Consider the following 18542-nt stretch of genomic DNA (forward strand, 5'->3'; position numbering starts at 1 on the left):
CTGCTTGACAATGCAAGTGTGCTCTGTGTGTCCCAGGTCTCAGGATTATTTCTGCAAGATAGATAGTAAACAGAGGTCAGAGGGTAGAGGTGGAAGTTTACAGCCACTGCCATTACCATTCTTTTCTCCCGCGAGACAGTTCAGGAGATAGGACTTCCCTGTACGTGCAGCACCAACCACAGCCACAACAACCATTGGATCGTCGATGGACTGGAGGACCTTCAGAGCATTTGGGTTAAGTACCAGCTTCTCATCTATGTTGTAAACCAGCTGCAAGGGTTTCTCCATCTTCTGTTTGGTGGCAGCTGGGCCCTCAGTTACTGACATCTGGCAGTGCTTTCCCGAAATGTCTACAAATTCAGAGTAAGGGAGTCACACACTGATTGAATGACAGTAAACAGAACAGAGAAAACACAGAGCACATCATCAAAACAACTACATCTCAATCATGAGTCACAGGAGTAGATCCTAAACTTAAATTTTACTCAGTGGGATCTGTTACCTACGGTATATACCAATCCCTGACAGCATGGATTGTAACCCAGCATCTAAATCTCTACTGGGGATGTGTTATTCTATTTATACTCCCTCCGAATATCTGGAATAGGTTATGGCCTATAACTTAATCCTAAGAATCTGTAATTCAACATATAATCTCCCCAAATCCCTGCATTAGATTGATAGAAACATAGAAAACCTGCAGCACAATACAGGCCATTTGGCCCACAAAACTGTGCCGAACATGTTCAAACCTTAGAACTATCTAGGCTTACCCATAGCCCTCTACTTTTCTAAGCTCCATTAACCTATCCAGAATTCCCTTAAAAGACTCTATTGTTTCAACTTTCACTGCAATTAGCCCATTCCATGCATTCACTACGCTCTGCATAAAAAAACTTACCCCTGACATCTCCTCTGTACCAACTTCCGAGCACCTTCAAACTATGCCCTCTCGTGCTATCCATTTCAGCCCTGGGTTAAAGCCTCTAACTATCCGCATGATCCAACCCTCTAAAGCACACCCAGAGATCTATTTATTCTCTATATAGAAAACTGCAGACCCCTGGATTATGTCTCAGCCTGTAGCTCAGCCCCGGGAGTCTATTGTTGTATAACATAACACCACAAAGAACTCACTCCAAGGAATCTGCTGTGATACTGTCATGGTCGTGACTGAACAGCACCAGGCATCCAAGATCCAGCTCTCCAATTCTCCAGAGTATGTTTATCAGCCACTGTCCTTTAGATACTCAGACTGCCAAGTGTTGCCAGCCACATTCCTTCATGGAAAGACTTTACTTAAAGGCCTTGTGCTGAGCACTCAGTACTCAATCATTGGAGCTCCATTTCTAGTACTACTGTTTATGATTTTGCCTTTGGAATTTATTTGTATCATCTTGTTCATTTTGAGTCTGAATTAATGCTGGACCTTACTCTGTACTTGGGTTAACGATCCATAGGTCCCTTGTTACATCACAAATGAGCCATTATGAACTCAGCAGAGTACAACTGTCTGCAAACCACATTTGCCGACCGGGAAGCTACTGTAGGCAGACCTGAGAACATGTTTTGTGAACTCCCCACCACTTTCCAGAAACTCTCATACTCCAGTAGGTAGGAAACAAGTGGCTTCCAGTTCCATACATGTTCAAGCTGGAGACTCTGTCAATACTAGGTCTATCCCTCACCAGGAAGGCCTCAAAGCCCGCTGCAGAATGACCAAGTAGAAGTCATTCTGAGACTGCTTCTTTAACTCATATGTTTTGGTCATGTTCCGCTCTAAAAAATATTGGGAAGATACCTTAGATATTATCTCAACTGGTTTGAATATTAATTTAATGATTAATATCATTAATATTAATTGTAATGTTAATTAATATTAATGATAAATAAAGATCCCTGAATATATAAAACAGTCAGTAACCCATTTAAAAGGTAAATGTCCATATATTGGGATGTGCGTATTTAGTGGAAATAGTTCGCTCTTATTAAGGTTCAGTTTGTAACCCGAAAAATTACTAAACTGAGCCAACAAAGATAAAACTGCAGGAATGGAATCCTCAGAATTAGAAATATACAATAGTAAATCATCTGTATATAACGATAGTTTATGTATCTCATTTCTCGGACAATACCAAAAAAATATGATGATTCCTGTACAGTTACTGTTTTATAGATTTGCTAAGAATGCCTGGAGGAAAGAAATCTCAGGTTTGTATGTGGTGACATCTATGTACACTGATAATACACTTACTTTGAACTGTGAATGCCCACTTTCTCTAAAGCGAAGGGGTAATTATGGGGGCTTGCATGGGCCCAAGCTATGTCTGCCTCTTTGTCGGCTATGTAGAACAGCTGATGTTTGAAACCTTGCCCAGTTTTACTCCCCAACTCTTCGTTCACTACATTGATGACTGTGTTGGTGCAGCTTCGTGCACCCATGCTGAGCTCATCAAGTTTGTCAATATTGCCTCTAACTTCCACCGTACATTTAAATTCACTTGGTCCATCTCTGTCACCTCCCTTCACTTTCTTGCTCTCTCTGTCTCCATTTCTGGAGAGAAATTGACAACTAACATCTGTTGTAAACCTACTGATTCTCGACTCTACTTTTTCAGTAGCTCAGGTGCAGTGAGTTTCACTGTCAGAGCCCTACAGAAGTTGGGAGGGGGAGTATAGAAGGAGAAGATTTGGGTAAGGCCGGTCTTTTTTGGCTTCACAGGCATACTAAGTATTGGCGTCAGAGGCCTAAACTCAGCTGCAAATAAATGAATATCGGGTCAAGCAGAGTGGCTAATTTTGGAGTGTGCCAGAGATAGAGTGGAAAGGCTTTGGCTTTAAAGGCAAGAAAAAAAATCTGCAGAGGCTGGTAACCAAAACAACACACCTAAAATGCTGGAGGAACTCAGCAGGCTAAGCAGCATCTATGGAAAAGATAAACAGCTGACATTAAAGTCAGGTAGTGTGGTAGTGATTGGCGACTCATTAGCTAGGGGTCAGAAAGGAGATTCTGTGGCCAAAAGAGAGACACCAGGATTGTGTGTACCCTAGGCTGCTAGGGTCCAGCATGTATTGGAGCGACTGCAGGATATTGTCATGGGAGAAGTTGAACAGCCAGAGGTCATGGTGGATATTCACCTCATTGATAGCAGCAGAAAATGGAAAGAGATCCTGTTTAGTAAGTATATATAGTTAGGAAAGAGGTTGAAGAGAAGGATCTCCAAGGTACTGATCTCCAGATTACCAGTGGTGTCATGCCGAGATCAGATAGGAATGGGGTAATAGGATGGATCAATGAGATGGTGCAGGGGACAGGGTTTCAAGTTCTTAGATCATTAGAACATTTTCTAGGGAGGGAGTGGCTTGTACAAGAGGAATGTGTTTCACCTGAACTGGAGGGGAACCAATATCATGCTTGGATGCAGAGAATGTAAGTGAGGTACTTAATGAGTATTTTACTTCAATATTTACCAAGGAAAAGCACACAGAGGACTAGGAGACCAGAGCTGGGTACATAAATATGTTAGGGTGTTTAGAGTTCATGGGGGTGGAAGTGTTGGGTCTCTGAATGAGCATTAAGGTGGTAAGTCCCAGAATCTGATGGGATTTACTACAGGTCATTGAAGGAGGCAAGAGGCGAGATTGCTGGGCATTGACCAGTATCTTCATGTCATCTCTAGCCACAGGTGAGATCCTGGAGAACTGGTGAGTGGCTAATATTATACCTCTATTTAAGAAGGGAACAAAGGAAAATCCTGGGAACTAGACCAGTGAGTCTCATGTCAGTTGTAGGGAAATTCCTGGAGAAAATTCTTTAGGATAGGATATATGAGCATTTGGAAACTCATGGCATAATTAGAGAGAGCCAGGCAACATACAGAAAATGCTGGAGGTTCTCAGCAGGCCAGGCAGCATCTATGGAAAAAAAATATACAGTTAATGTTTCAGGCCAAGACCATTTGGCAGGATTGAAAAAAAAGATGAGGAATAGATTTAAAAGGTGTGGGAGGGGAGAAAGAAACACAAGGTGATAGGTGAAACTGGGAGCAGGAGGGATGAAATAAAGAGCTGGGAAGTTGATTGGTGTAAGTGTTACAAGGCTGGAGAATGGGAATTCTGATAGGTGAGTATAGAAGGCCATGGATGAAAGGAAAGGGGGGAGGAGCGCAAGAGGGAAGTGATGGGCAGGCAAGGAGATAAGGTGAGAGAGGGAGAAGGGGTTGGGATCTGGTGAAGGAGAAGACATAGGTGGGAGCATTACCAGAAGCTTGAGAAATTAATGTTCATGCCATCAGGTTGGAGGTTAAACTATACAAGTGTTGTTACTCCAACCTAAGTGTGGCCTCATCGCAACAACAGAGGAGGCCATGGATAGACATATAGGAGTGGGAAGTGGAATTAAAATGGATAGCCCGATGTAGATATGGAGACCATTTTGCTGAGCACCTACCAGAAGTGGGATCTCCCGGTAGCCACCCATGTTAATCCCACTTTTCATTCCCATTCTGATATGTCCATCCTTGGCCTGCTCCACTGTCGTGAGGAAACACTTGCATTGCAGGAACAACACCTTGTATAGGTAGTCTCCAACCTCATGGCGTGAACATCAATTTTTCAATTTCAGACTTCCAGTAATGCACCCCACCCCCACTTTACCATTTCCTATCCCCTTTTCTTTCCTTCACCCTATCTCCTTGCATACTGATTGCCTCCCTCTGGTGCTCCTACCCCTACCCCCATTTTCTTCATTCCATAGCCTTCTATCCTCACCTATCAGACTCCTCCTTCTTCACCCCACTATTTCTTTCGCCAATCAACTCCCCAGATATTTACTTCATCCCTCCCCTTCCTGGTTTTACTCACCAGTTTTGTTTCTCTCTTCCCTCCACCACCTTACAAATTTACTCCTCATCTTTTTTTTTTCTTCGGTCCTGCTGAGGGGTCTCAGCCTGAAACATTGACTGTGCTTTTTTCCATAGATGTTGCCTGGCCTGCTGAGTTCCTCCAGCATTTTTGTGTGTGTTTCTTGGATTCCCAGTAACTGCAGATTTTCCCTTCTTAGAGGCAGCCAGCATGGCTTTGTGTAATGCAGGTTGTGTTTTCAAAAACAACTGATTTTTTTTTCATGGTGACAAGAGAGATTGATAAGGAGAGGGAAGTGGATGATGTCTTCATAGATTTTGGTAAGGCATTTGACAAGGTCCCTCATGTAAGTCTATCTAGAAAATTAAGAGACATGGGTCCACAGCAAATTGGCCTTTTGGATTCAGAACTGGCTTGCATATTAGAGACAGAGGGTAATGGTTGAAGGGACTTATTCAAGCTGGAGGTCTGTAATTAGTGGTGTTCCACAGGGATCTGTGCTGGTACCTGGGCTGTTTGTGATGTATTAAAGTGTAGTTGGGTGGGTTAGTAAATTTGCAGATGATACCAAGATTGGCAGAGTTGTGGATAGTGTAGCACACTGGCAAAGAATAGAGTACAGCATAGATCAGTTGCAGATATGGGCAGGCAAATGGCAGATGGAGTCTAACCAAGGAAAATGTAAGGTGTTGGACCTTGGTAGGGCAAATGCAAGGAGACAGTTTAGTGTTAAGGGCAAGATCCTTAATGGTGCTGCTGAGTAGAGTGATCTCGGGATCCAAGTTCATAATTCCTTCAAAGTAGCTACACAGATCAGTATGGTGGTTAAAAAGGCTTAATGAATGCTTGCTTTTATTAGTCGGGGCACTGAGTTCAAAAGTCAAAAGATTGTGTTGAAACTTTATAAGACTCTGGTGAGGCCATATCTGGAGTATTGCATTAAGTTCTGATTACCACACTACAGAAAAGATGTTGAGAATTTGGAGAGGGTGCAGAAAAGGTTTACCAGGATGCTGCCTGTTTAGAGAGCATGCACTATCAGGACAAGCTGATAATCTTGGGTTGCTTTCTCTGGAGCATCGGAGGCAGAGAGGAAATCTGAAAGAAGTTAATATGAATATAAGAGGCATATATAAAATAGACAAAGTTGACATAAGAGGGCATGCATTGAAGGTGAGGGGGGTAGGTTCAGAGGATATAGTGGGGGTAGGTTTGTTACTGAGTGTGGTGGATGACTAGTATGGTGGGAAAGGCAAATACATTAGTGACTTTTAAGAGACATTTAGATAAGCATGTGGATGGAAGGAAGATAGAGGGATATAGACATGGTGTAGGTACGAGGGATTAGTGTTTGGGTGTTTTTGATTTGATTTTTAGCTGGTTCAGCAGAACATTGTCAGCTGAAGAGCCTGTTTCTGTGCAGTACTCTTCTATATTCTATACCTCTTTTAAAAATACCATTCCCTTTTCTCAGTTTCTTTCCCTCTGCCTCATCGGTTCCCAGTATGTGGCTTTCCATTCCAGGACATCAGAGATGTCCTCCTTCTTTTAAGATTGGAGTTTCATTCCCTTTATTGTTGATGCTGCCCTTACCCACATCTCCATTACACATTTATCCAAACTCACCCTATCTTCCCACCACCCTAACAGTGATAGAGTTCCCCTCGTCCTTGCATTGAAACCCATCAACCAAAGTATCCAGCACATTATACACTGCAACCTCTGCTATCCTCAGAGGGATGTTACTACTAAACATACCTTTACCTTCTCCTCTTCACCTTCTGCAGTGATCACTCTCTCTTTGATTCCCTTGTCTATTCTTCCCTCACAAGCAATTTCCCTCAACACATTTCTCCCAGAATGTGGCCCAAGTGCCACACCTGCCCATAACCTCCACCCTCACTTCCATTCAGGGCCACAAACTGTCCTTCCAGGTGAGGCAACATGTCATCTGCAACTCTGCAGTGTTTGTATATTCTGTCCAGTGCTCCCAATGGTGACTCCGCTCAGCTGGTGAGAATCATAGTAAATTTGCTGATATCTTCATTGAGCACCTCACCATCCGCCAGATGTGATACTTTCCAATTCCCATTCGTGTTCTGACAAATCTATCCATGATCTGCTCTTGTGCAAAGATGAGGGCACCCTCAGGGTGGAGGAGTGAATGCTTACATTTCATCTGGGTACCCTCCATCCTGATGGCATGAATATCAATTGCTTTCTCTGAGCCCATTATCTGGGATTCCACAAACTTCTTTGTGCCTGACCAGAGAGCCTCTGCAGTCTCCAAACTCACAAGACTACCTCAATGTATGAAGCACAGCTAAGTATTTGTCAAATCTAACACCATGTTTCTTTTCACAGGAGAAGAACATGCATCACTCAAACATGACTTTTTAAATTGGGCCAAAATACCCTTACATTTTGTCATCAGAGAGTCCAATTTAAAGTTTGTCTCATCAATTTGAAAGTTGTTGTAGATGCCCAAGACATCTTCAAAAATTATGTGTAGATAGACACTTACAATTTTTCCTCCACCCCTCAGGTTTTACCTGTTGCTAAATATATACTGAATTGCTGTTTGAGTGTTTCCAGTTATACAGTCATAGAGAAGTACTGCACAGAAGCAGGCTCTTCTAATCCATACCGAAAGCATTTAAACTGGATACTCCTATCAACCTGCACCAGGACTATAACACTCCATATCCCTACTATCAATGTACCAAACCAAACTTCTGGTAAATGTTAAAATTGAGTTTGCATGTACTGCATGTGCTGGTAGCCCATTCTGCACTCTCACGACCTCTGAGTGTAGCAACTTCCCCTTATGTTTTCTTGAAAACTCGCCTTTCACTCTTAAACCATATCCTCTGGTTATCGTCCCACCCAAACCTCAGTGGAAAAAACACTGCAGATTTTGTGAACTTCTTTCAAATCTTCTAAATTCTGAAGAATATAATGCTAATCTATTCAATTGTAATGCCCTGGTTAAGATTTCTGCTGCTGGGGAACGTCACGTGATGACGTAGGATCGAGACGCGAGAACCCAGCTCTCCCGTAAAAAATCAATAAATTAATGTTTAAGTGAAGAAAAGTTAGTCAATACTTTCTAAAAGTTACTTATAAACTACTCCGGATTGTTTCAAGTTATGCCTCACAAACAGAAGATGAAGCAAACTACTACCGTGAAGGCAACGCGAGTTGGAACAGAATCAAGGCCTAATTCTGCCAATGAACCGCGGGTTCAGGTACATTATACCACCGGCGATACAGAACAGGAAACTCCGACAACATCGACCATTTCTAAAGAAAAAATATCAACGAAAACTGCGCAAGCGTGAAGGAAGGAGCATGCGCAAACGGGAGCAACAGAATGACAAATCCCAGTTACGACTGAAACCGAAAGTGAAAGTGAATCTGAGCGAGAGTCAGATTCTCTGGAAAAACCAGACGAAGATGGAGGTAAAAGTCTTTCTGGAAAAATAGAAAAGACTTTGATGCAAATAATGCATAAATTAAGTGCATTAAAAGTAATCAAAAGAAGAATGACAAATATGGAGATGTTGCTTGATAAAATGACAAAAAGGAAAGTGGAAAAGAGAATTATAGATTTGGAAACTACAACGGAAGACATAGTTGAAAGAATGAATAAAATTGAAAATGATACTGCTGCCTGGACATCAGAAAGAAAACAATTTATGGAAAAAATTGATAAGCTTGAACATTTTAGTAGACAAAACAATATTAAAATTGTTGGTCTTAAAGAAGATATAGAAGGAGAAGATCCAATAAGTTTTTTTTTTCAAAAATGTATCCCTGAGAAATTGGAAATGAAAGGAGAAACTCTAATTGAGATTGAAAGGGCTCATAGAGCCTTAAGGTCAACATCTCAAGCTGATCAAAAGCCATGATCAATTTTGATAAGATGCTTAAGATACCAAGATAAAGAAAAGATCCTGAAGGCAGCTGCCCAATGTGCCAAAAAGAGAAACGGGCCATTGATGATAGCAGGGAAGGCAGTTCTTTTTTATCCTGATATAAGTTATAACCTTCTGAAGAGAAAGAAGGAATTTAACCCAACAAAAAGAGTTTTATGGGAAAAGGGTTATAAATTTATAATGCGTCACCCAGCAATGCTGATAATTTTTCTGGAGGAGGGGAAAAGAAGATTTTTTACCAATTATCGAGAAGCGGAGGACTTTGCACAAAAACTTCCATTTGTTTGCTAATTACACATAGAGACTTCCAAATGTAACAGATTAAAGATGAAGATAGAGACAGTGAATGGAAGTGATGGACATTTAAGGATGATACAGGGGAGAAAAGCAAAATTTTAGAAATACTAATTGAGAATAGTGTTTCTTTTTTCATATATATATATACTTTTTTATGTTGCGGGGGGGCTGGGGAGCTTTGGATCGGTTACTGCGGGATTCACATGTGTAATCATGGTGATTGCCATGACCCGTACAACAGAGGGGGGTAATGTGTTCTTTGTTTTCACAACATTAGTAGGGGTGTATTTTGTTTTTTTCTTTATACTCTATTTTTCTTCTATCTTTCTGCCTGGATGATCGGTAGGGACACACATAGCAACATGGAGAATTTTAAAAAGATTTCCCAAGATACCAAGAACGTTGAAAGATTAGGTATTGTTATAGATTGGAGTAACATAACTAAAAATAATGACTAATTTACTGAATATTTTAAGCTTTAATGTTAATGTGCTTAATGGACCGGTAAAAAGAAAAAGAATTTTAACATACATTAAAAAAATGAAAACAGATATAGCTTTTTTACATTTAACAGACAAAGAACATCAGAAATTAAAAAGAGACTGGGTTAGAAATTTTATTGCAGCTTCATTTAATTCAAAGGCGAGAGGAGTTGCAATTTTGGTTAATAAAAATTTACCAATTAAAATACAAAACATATTAATTGATTCAGCAGGGAGATATGTAATTATACATTGTCAATTTTTTTCAGAACTATGGACTCTTATGAATATTTATGCACCAAATGAAAATGATGTAAAATTTATACAAGAGGTCTTTTTGAATTTGGCTAACGCACTGACAAAATATTAATAGGTGGAGATTTTAACTTTTGTCTAGATCCAGTTTTCGATAGATCAATAAAGGTTGTCACAAAATCAAAAGTAGTAAAATTAACTCTATCATTGATGAAAGACTTAAACTTGATTGATATATGGAGAAGAATTAATCCAAAAGAAAGAGATTATGCATTTTATTCAAATACACATAAAACATATTCAAGGATAGATGTTTTCCTATTATCAATGAATATTCAAGATAGAGTGAAAAATGTGGAATATAAAGCGAGAATATTGTCGGATCATTCTCCTTTGATAATGACAGATAAAGAGGAATCAATTTATAGATGGAGATTTAATTCAATGTTACTAAAACGTCAAGATTTTTGTGATTTTATGAAAAAGCAGATTCAGTTCTTTTTAGATACAAATTCACATTCAGTTGATGATAAATTCATATTGTGGGAAGCAATGAAGGTACAATAAAATACACTCCAGACATATCGAACAGAAAAAGCAATTATGAGAACTAAATAGAGATATTATGAACTGGTGAAAAATCACATAAGGTCCTTGCATGGCAGTTAAAAACAGACCAGACTTCTAAAACAATAAATGCAATTCGAACAAGAGTAAATAAAATTACTTATAAACCTTTAGAAATTAATGAAATTTTTAAGAATTTTTATTCTGAGTTGTATGAATCAGAATCACAAAATGATAATGTCAAGATAGAAAGATTTTTATCACAAATAACTCTTCCAAAATTAAATACGGAAGAACAGAAGGGATTAGTTATGCCTTTTACATTGAAAGAGGTCAAAGAAGCTTTAGGATCACTTCAAAGTAATAAATCTCCAGGAGAAGATGGTTTTCTGCCTGAATTTTATAAAAAGTTTAAAGATTTATTAATTCCTCCTTTTATTGAGTTAATACATCAAGCGGAAAGAACGCATAAACTTCCAGAATCTTTTTCGACAGCTATTTTAATAGTATTGCGAAAAAAAGATAGAGATCTTTTAAAGCCAGCATCATATAGATCTATTTCTTTATTAAATACTGATTATAAAATAATAGCAAAAATCTTATTTAACAGATTATCTAAATACTTACCAAAATTAGTACATATGGATCAAACAGGATTTATTAAAAATAGACAATCGGCAGATAATGTAACTCGGTTATTTAGTAAAATTCATTTGGCACAAAAGAGGGAGGAAATGAGTGTGGCAGTTGCTTTGGATGCAGAACAAGCAATTGATAGATTGGAATGGGATTTTTTATTTAAAGTATTGGAAAAATATGGATTAGGAGTATCTTTTATAAAATGGATTAAAACCTAAAATACTAATCCCAAAGCTAAAGTTGTGACAAATGGTCAAATTTCAACACCACTTCAGCTGAAAAGGTCAACTAGGCAAGGTTGTCCATTATCACCTGCTTTATTCATGTTGGCGATAGAACCATTAGCTGAATTAATTAGAATGGACCCAGATATTAAAGGTTTTAGAGTTAATCAGGAAGAATACAAGATTAACTTATTTGCTGATGATGTTCTGCTTTATTTAACAAACCCATTGCACACGTTACGTAAATTATCCTATAGATTAGAAGAATATGGGAAAATATCAAGTCATAAAATAAATTGGGATAAAAGTGAAATTTTACCTCTTACTAAAGGAGATTATAGTCAATGTCGATTAATTCAATTTAGATGGCCGACAAATGGTATAAAATATTTAGGTATAAGAGTTGATAATGATATAAAGAACTTATATAAATTAAATTACTTACCATTACTGAAAAAAATTCAAGAAGATCTTGATAAATGGATGGTATTACCAATAACATTAGTAGGTAGAGTAAATACCATAAAAATGAATATATTCTCTAGACTACAATACTTATTTCAATCACTACCAATACAACTACCTCAGAAGTTTTTTCAAGAGTTAAACAAATATGTGAGGAAGTTTCTTTGGAAAGGTAAGATGTCAAGAATATCGTTGGAAAAATTGACATGGAAATTTGATCTAGGAGGGTTACAACTTACAAATTTGAAGAATTATTATAAAGCAAACCAACTTATTGATTTATTACACCTTTTTTTGAGAAAGATAGACCGGTATGGTTTAGAATAGAATTAGATAAAATCGGAGAAAATACACCAGAAGATTTTATATATAAATGCGAATCTAAATGGATACGGGAAAAGAAAGAATCTCCTATATTAAAACATTTGATTGACTTATGGAATAAGATAAATGTTGATGATGGGACAAAAAAATCCTTATTAGCAAAGAGATCTTTAATTCAAAATAGACTTATTCCTTTTACAATGGATAATCAACTTTTATATAATTGGTTTCAAAAAGGGATTAGATATATAGGAGATTGTTTTGAAGGCGGTATATTAATGTCATTTGCTCAAATAAAGAAAAAATATATAGTATCAAACAATACTCTTTTTTGTTACTTCCAACTAAGAGCTTATTTAAGAGAAAAATTAGGTCAAACAATGTTATTGCCGAAATCTAATGAAATAGAAACTTTAATTCAAAAAGGAAAGATTAAAAAATTATCTCATGTATGTATAACTTGATTCAAAAACAGGCAATTAAACAAGGAGTCCGTAAGTCAAGACAAAAATGGGAAAGTGATTTGAATATTAAAATTGAAGAAACAAAGTGGTCAAGACTATGTATGACAAATACAATAAATGTCTGGTTAAGATTAGTACAATGTAATTTTTTACATCAATTATATATGACACCACAAAAAAATAAATAAATAACACCCAAATTTATCTGATCAGTGTTTCCGATGTAACCAAGAAATCGGTACTTTTTTACATTCTACTTGGTCTTGTTCTAAAATTCAATCTTTTTGGACAAATTTAAAAGTTTTATTGGAACACAACTTCCACATAATCCAACATTATTTTTACTAGGCGATATTGAAGGGATAAAACCGAAACCCAAATTGAATAAATATCAGAAAGAATTTATAAAAATTGCATTGGTAGTAGCCAAAAAGGCTATTGCAGTTACATGGAAATCGCATACATACTTAAATATAGATCGTTGGAGGAAGGAAATTTATGGCTGTATTCCACTTGAAAAAATTATTTACAATTTAAGAGATAAATATGAAACATTTTTGAAAATTTGGCGCCCGTATTTACAAAAGACAGGATTAAATATATAGGTGCTCCAAAGATGAATTAATTGGTTATTTGGGGAAACAAATAAATATATATACTAAAGTTATTACGAACTTCATGGAGCATGTGGTGATTTTCCGATTTCCGAGCATTCTTTCTTTCTTTTCTTCTTTTTTTGTTTTCTTTCTTTCTTTTTTATATAGGGATGTTAGGGGAGAGGGGTTAAGGGGAGGGGGTAGGGTATATATTTTTTTCATATATTTTCTTATATTTCTGTAATTATTTGAAAACTCAATAAAAAAGTTTATTTAAAAAAAAAGATTTCTGCTGCTATGCTGTGAGGTATTTTTATTTAAGCTGTTTTCTGCAAAGGTACTGTATCCTGTTAGTAATAGTGTTTTGGCTTTGGTGCGTGAGTAAAGTAATACCGCTGACTTCTCTGGAAATGAGCTCCATCGCTTATGTGCACATTGCACTGGATGAACTATGATGGGCCCTTTTAATTTTCTTTTCCTTTTCTGTAAGTTTGTATATGAGACCCAGTGAAAGGGTTACATCTCTGGGGGTTCTTCCGGGATTCAGATACTGCATCAATGCTTGAATGCTGTATAAAGTTTCATTAAGTGGTTTATTTGTGTGCTAAGCTAGTGTTCAAACTGGTGTTTGTAAGAAGTGTGGTGCGTTCTAATTAAAGTACTTCATTATGGATGCCGTGTGTCTGAAGGTGTGATGCAATTCAAAGAAGATATCCACAAACAATGCTTTTGTTCTGTGCAGGGTTGATATTCGAATTCCCAATGAAATGCTAGTTAGAGTGCAGTGAGAAGCAGAACATTTCTGAAAGCTGAGTAATGTCTTCAGTGGTAGCCTCTGCTGCTAAAGGGACACGCGATGCCACAATGATTGAGCTTTTGAGGAATGAGGTGTAAACCCATCGAGCTAATCTGACTTGATAATGTTGCTATGTTTTTAAAATGGCACATCTGTTGAGAAGCCCAAACCACCTGTAAAACTTGCAATGCTGCTGAAAAGGCTGGTTTGGCTAAGGAGCCAAACTTTCTGCTACAAATATGGAGAAGTAAATATTTCTAGTGAGACTGTGAGGGACAAGAAAATCTTTGGAAAGTAATCAGGGGTTATTTAAACAAAGAAGAAGCAAAATTACCGAGGGACCCAATTAAGGATTGGCCTGACAATTCAGAGAGAACACGTTCCAGTCTGTGTATTAAAGCCAAAACGCTATTCCTGAAGAATTCTGGAACCAAGCTGTGATGAAGGTGATTGAAGGTCAATGCTGGAGCCATACTTGACACAGCTTCTCAAGTTTTTATTGTAACTCTCGCTTCAGCTAGCGGCTTAATATAGGGGGTGATAACCCCTGGCTTGGCCAAACATAACGCACATCATTGGGGTGGATGTTGTGTGATGTGTCCCCTTTTACAAATCAGTACCCCAAAATAACAAACAGTACACAATATGTGATTAAACGATTAAGCTTTATAATTCTTACATTGACTATATGGTTAGTAAAGAAATGAAAAAAAAAACAGGGCTCAATTTTATTTCAGTCTGTTGTGCAAAGTTGAGCTCGCTGATAAGTCAATCGTTCACTATAAATCTGCTCCGATTGTTGCTGCCCTTTGAACCCTCGCTCTGAGTTCACCCCTTCCAGCGGTCTACCAGATCTCTCCATCTGCATCTTCTCTCCTCATCTCTCCCGAGCAAAAGCCTGCGAAAAATCTCCTTCCAGATTCACAAGCCAGAACAACAAAATCCTGATTGGCTAACATGTATCCACAGTCCTGTTATCTCCATCCACAACCCAAACATTGCTGCTACAGAGAAACCGTTACCACAGTAGTAAACATTATAGAGAAGCCATTTCAACAGCCTTAGCAGTGAAACATTACAGAGAAGCTATTACAGCACGGTACATTATTTTAGCGAGTGTGTGTGTGTGCGTGCGTGCGTGCGTTCGTGTGTGCGTGCGTGCTTGCGTGCGTGGGTGCGTGCGTGCGTGCAGGCGCGCCCTTAACTCCTGGTGTAGTCACTGGGCGCTGTCATGACAAGGTTTTTGCACCGATCTTTTTGGTGATTGTTCATCATGCACCGTGTCTTGGGCATATGAAACCTGGCAGAATGCATCCCGCTCCAGATATTTTGGAGCCGTTTGGATTCGAACTCAGAGGTCTTCGCTCCAAAGTCCGGTGCTGATGCCGCTATGCCTTCAGCCGGCTATAATTATATTATTTCAGCAGTTTTCTGTAAAAATAGCATGTCCCCTTAGTAATTATGTTCTGGTTTTAGCTAAACATGAAGAGCCAGCTCTCCAACTTAGGTATGTTGTGTCGTTCAATCAGATCAGTCTTGGTACGTGTTGTAGCATTCTGCTGAGTGCAAGATTCCAGAGAGCTGGGCTAGATCAATGGATAGTAGTCTGGTTTGTGTATTTTAAGCGGGATACAAGGGAAGATGCCACAGAATACCCTTCAAAGGAGAGACCTTTTCTGTAACTGTTAGTGTTGAAATTTTGATTAAAATACTTCCTTTGTAATTTTATGTCGGAATACGATCTGTTAGCTTTCTAGCTAGCGATGACTTTACATGGAGCAATATATACACTCCATTTGCTACAATCAATGTTCCTCCCAGGAGCATCTCAACTTTCCTATTTGGTTGAACGCCAAATCATACCAACCCAAGATGTATATTGCTTACGAAAGGTGACCTTCTCACCGCTGAGACAAGTGTCTGTTAGCAGAGTTAGCTAACGAACCAAGTTTGTGTACTAACCCAGGTGAGAGAATTACATATTTTTTCCTTATAATTCAGGGCCTCCAGACTCGATTATCCATTAAATTGTTCGTAAATTACGTATGTGCGGATGGACATAGATCAGTGATCTCCAGAGGAAGTGTTTACCTTGTGGGAAACAGAAGTCGTCAGGGGGCATTCAAGATTCTCGGAGTGGGGGTGGTAAGTGGCAGCCAAAGTTGAGGCACGACACCCGACCGTCTATTAGTAGAGCAGGCACATACAAAAAAGTACATGGCACTGGAACACCGGAAGAACCACAGCTCTGTAGTCGGTGAGCACTCATCGTCACAATGCGTCTGAAACTCGGTAATCTCATCCGTCCTTATCAACCAAACAAACATTATTGGTGTTGCATAAATTAGCAGCCATGGTGCCCAACAGTTCCCCTTGACTCAAGATACGGAACGAGTTCATGCAATACAACCGTTGGTAAGTCAAGTACACCCCTCTCACCTTTCTCTTCAGCTCTGTGGAAAATAGGTTGCGCAACGATACAGCGCTGGCCGAAGCCAAACGGTAAAATCGAGCCAATCAGTGAATCCGTCATCCCGAGTATTCCTATTGAGCGGTTCAAAGCAACCTCTGCTTCATGTGTGCGATCAATAACGAACATTGAGGAATAAGAGACTTTACGTGATTGGCCCATCACGCTAACTAGAATAGTATAAAGGTAGCTTGCTGAACATCAGCTCTGTCCTGACTAACATTTAGATTCCATCTGAATCATTGCGTAATTTTCGCTGATGTGATCGTCTTCATCTTCGCCTCACCGATTATTTACGTGCCACTAACATCATTCCAATCGTGTCAATTCGCTGCCACCATCAATCCGTTAGGAATTCCCAGTTTGGGTGTAGTTTTTATTTCAATTTAGCCCCGTTAATGATCGATAAAGACTCACGGTGCGACCTCTATAAGTCTGAAGGCAGTGAAACCTTGAATTCTAATCCTGCTCCGAAACAGAAACTACTGTAATAACTGTAGCTCGTCGTATTGATGAAAAGCGTGAAGATATTGAGTAATAACTATGCACAGAGAGCTGTGCGAGACAATGAGGCATATGAATGGTTTATCAAGAATGGAAAAGTTTATGTCGAGATTCTTTTTTTGAAAAGGTTGAAAACAAATATCAACGGAGTATCACTGTATAAAATGTAAATTGAGGAAAAAAGTATTCCGATTAGGAACATGATTTCCTCTGCAACAGACGGAGCACCACTTGGTCGCCATGCTCATTTAGTGGTAGTGACGGGGGAAAATTCCAAGTCTGTCTGCAATCCATTGTCTAATTCATCGTCAACAACGCGCAGTCATACATGTCACCCAGCTACTTTTTCAAACAGGAAACAGAGGAGCAAAACATTGGGAGAAGATGTTCTCAGTTTCCCTACATGAAAAGTATGACACTCACTTTCACAGACGGTGATTTGCAATATTACTGTTTACACCCACAGTCACTGAAAGAAGGATTTTCAGAAATGAGTCAAGGACTTGAACCATCTGAGAATTCCGGACTGAGCAATTTACCCATTTCTTTGCAAGGTGGAATAACAGGAAGAGGGCTTGCAAGAGGTAATTATCGAAATTCAGAATGATGAAGAAGCAAAAATGCTTTTCGAAAACTGTCGGCTTTTGTGGTGAGTGGATACACTATGATACGAAGTTCCCTGGTCTTTGGAGAAGAGCCAAACTGTTCTCCATTACATTTCCATCCTCCTACCTTGTTGGAAGAGACTTCAGTGCAGTGAACCGCATACTCACACAAAACGAAAACAGAAACCGCTTTGACATTGTTAAGCGTGGGGACTTAAGGCTTTTGCTGTCACAACTTGAACCAGATATTTTAAATCTTGCTAAGAACCATCAACCATCACATTCAGGTACTGAGTAATAAGCTCCGTTTAAAGACAAAAATTGCAAGCAGAATAATTTTTCTCTTGCTAGCATGTGGTAAACATGATTTTACACTTCTGGGGCTCGGAAATTATATTATGCCTAATAGGGGTGTTGACCAGTATGAAAGTGCTTTGGGGGGGGGGGGGGTTGGGCTAAAAAAAAATTAAGGAACATTGACTCACATTATCCATGAGAATTTTTTGTGCTTCTCTCACCTGGATATCTTGGGGAACATCAAGACAGCGCGCTTTCTTGCCGGCAGCTTCTCTCCATCGGATCCTGCAAATTGAAGGGGAATTTGCTGCTTTTGTCCTCTATACGGGCTCTTCCGTGTTGTGCTGTGTTGGTGTCGTCATACTGTGGGCGCTGATTGGTTGAGTGTGAGATAGAAGGTTGCATGTAGCATTTATTTGTTCTGTTTCCATTTGTTCAGTTTTAAATTTTAGACGCGGGTACTTTTATAACTTGTGTTTGGTCACCTTACATGGGTCGCAAAGGATTTTCCCTCCGCATATCCTTATTTTTGTGCAGCCGGATTTTTTTTCGCCCTTGCATTAGCAATTCGTTATCGCTACGGTAATAGAGGCGCTTAGCTTGTTTTCGGAGAAAAAGCAAGCCGATTATTAGATAGTGTGGAAGTTGTTGTAAGACTAACATGGCGTTAGCAATAGTTTTCCGGCGGGGATGAGAATCGATCAGGGGACGCAAATCTAGAAAGTCCGGAGAAGGTCCAAGCACACGCGAGGCGTT

General features: G+C 39.0%; 1 protein-coding gene across 1 annotated transcript in view; it reads right to left on the reverse strand.

The window, feature by feature from the left end:
• LOC132382796 (guanylate-binding protein 1-like) overlaps positions 1-18062 on the reverse strand; it is a 28544-nt gene extending 10482 nt beyond the window's left edge. Inside the window, exons 1-2 of the mRNA XM_059953257.1 lie at positions 17975-18062; positions 117-350 (exon numbers count right to left, since the gene is read on the reverse strand). Of these exons, the coding sequence (XP_059809240.1) occupies positions 117-327 (211 nt within the window). The 5' untranslated portion in view covers positions 328-350; positions 17975-18062. The remainder of the gene's footprint in view (positions 1-116; positions 351-17974) is intronic.
• Positions 18063-18542: the final 480 nt, after the last annotated feature.

Source organism: Hypanus sabinus, chromosome 29, assembly GCF_030144855.1.
Source record: "Hypanus sabinus isolate sHypSab1 chromosome 29, sHypSab1.hap1, whole genome shotgun sequence".
Lineage (NCBI taxonomy): Eukaryota > Metazoa > Chordata > Chondrichthyes > Myliobatiformes > Dasyatidae > Hypanus > Hypanus sabinus.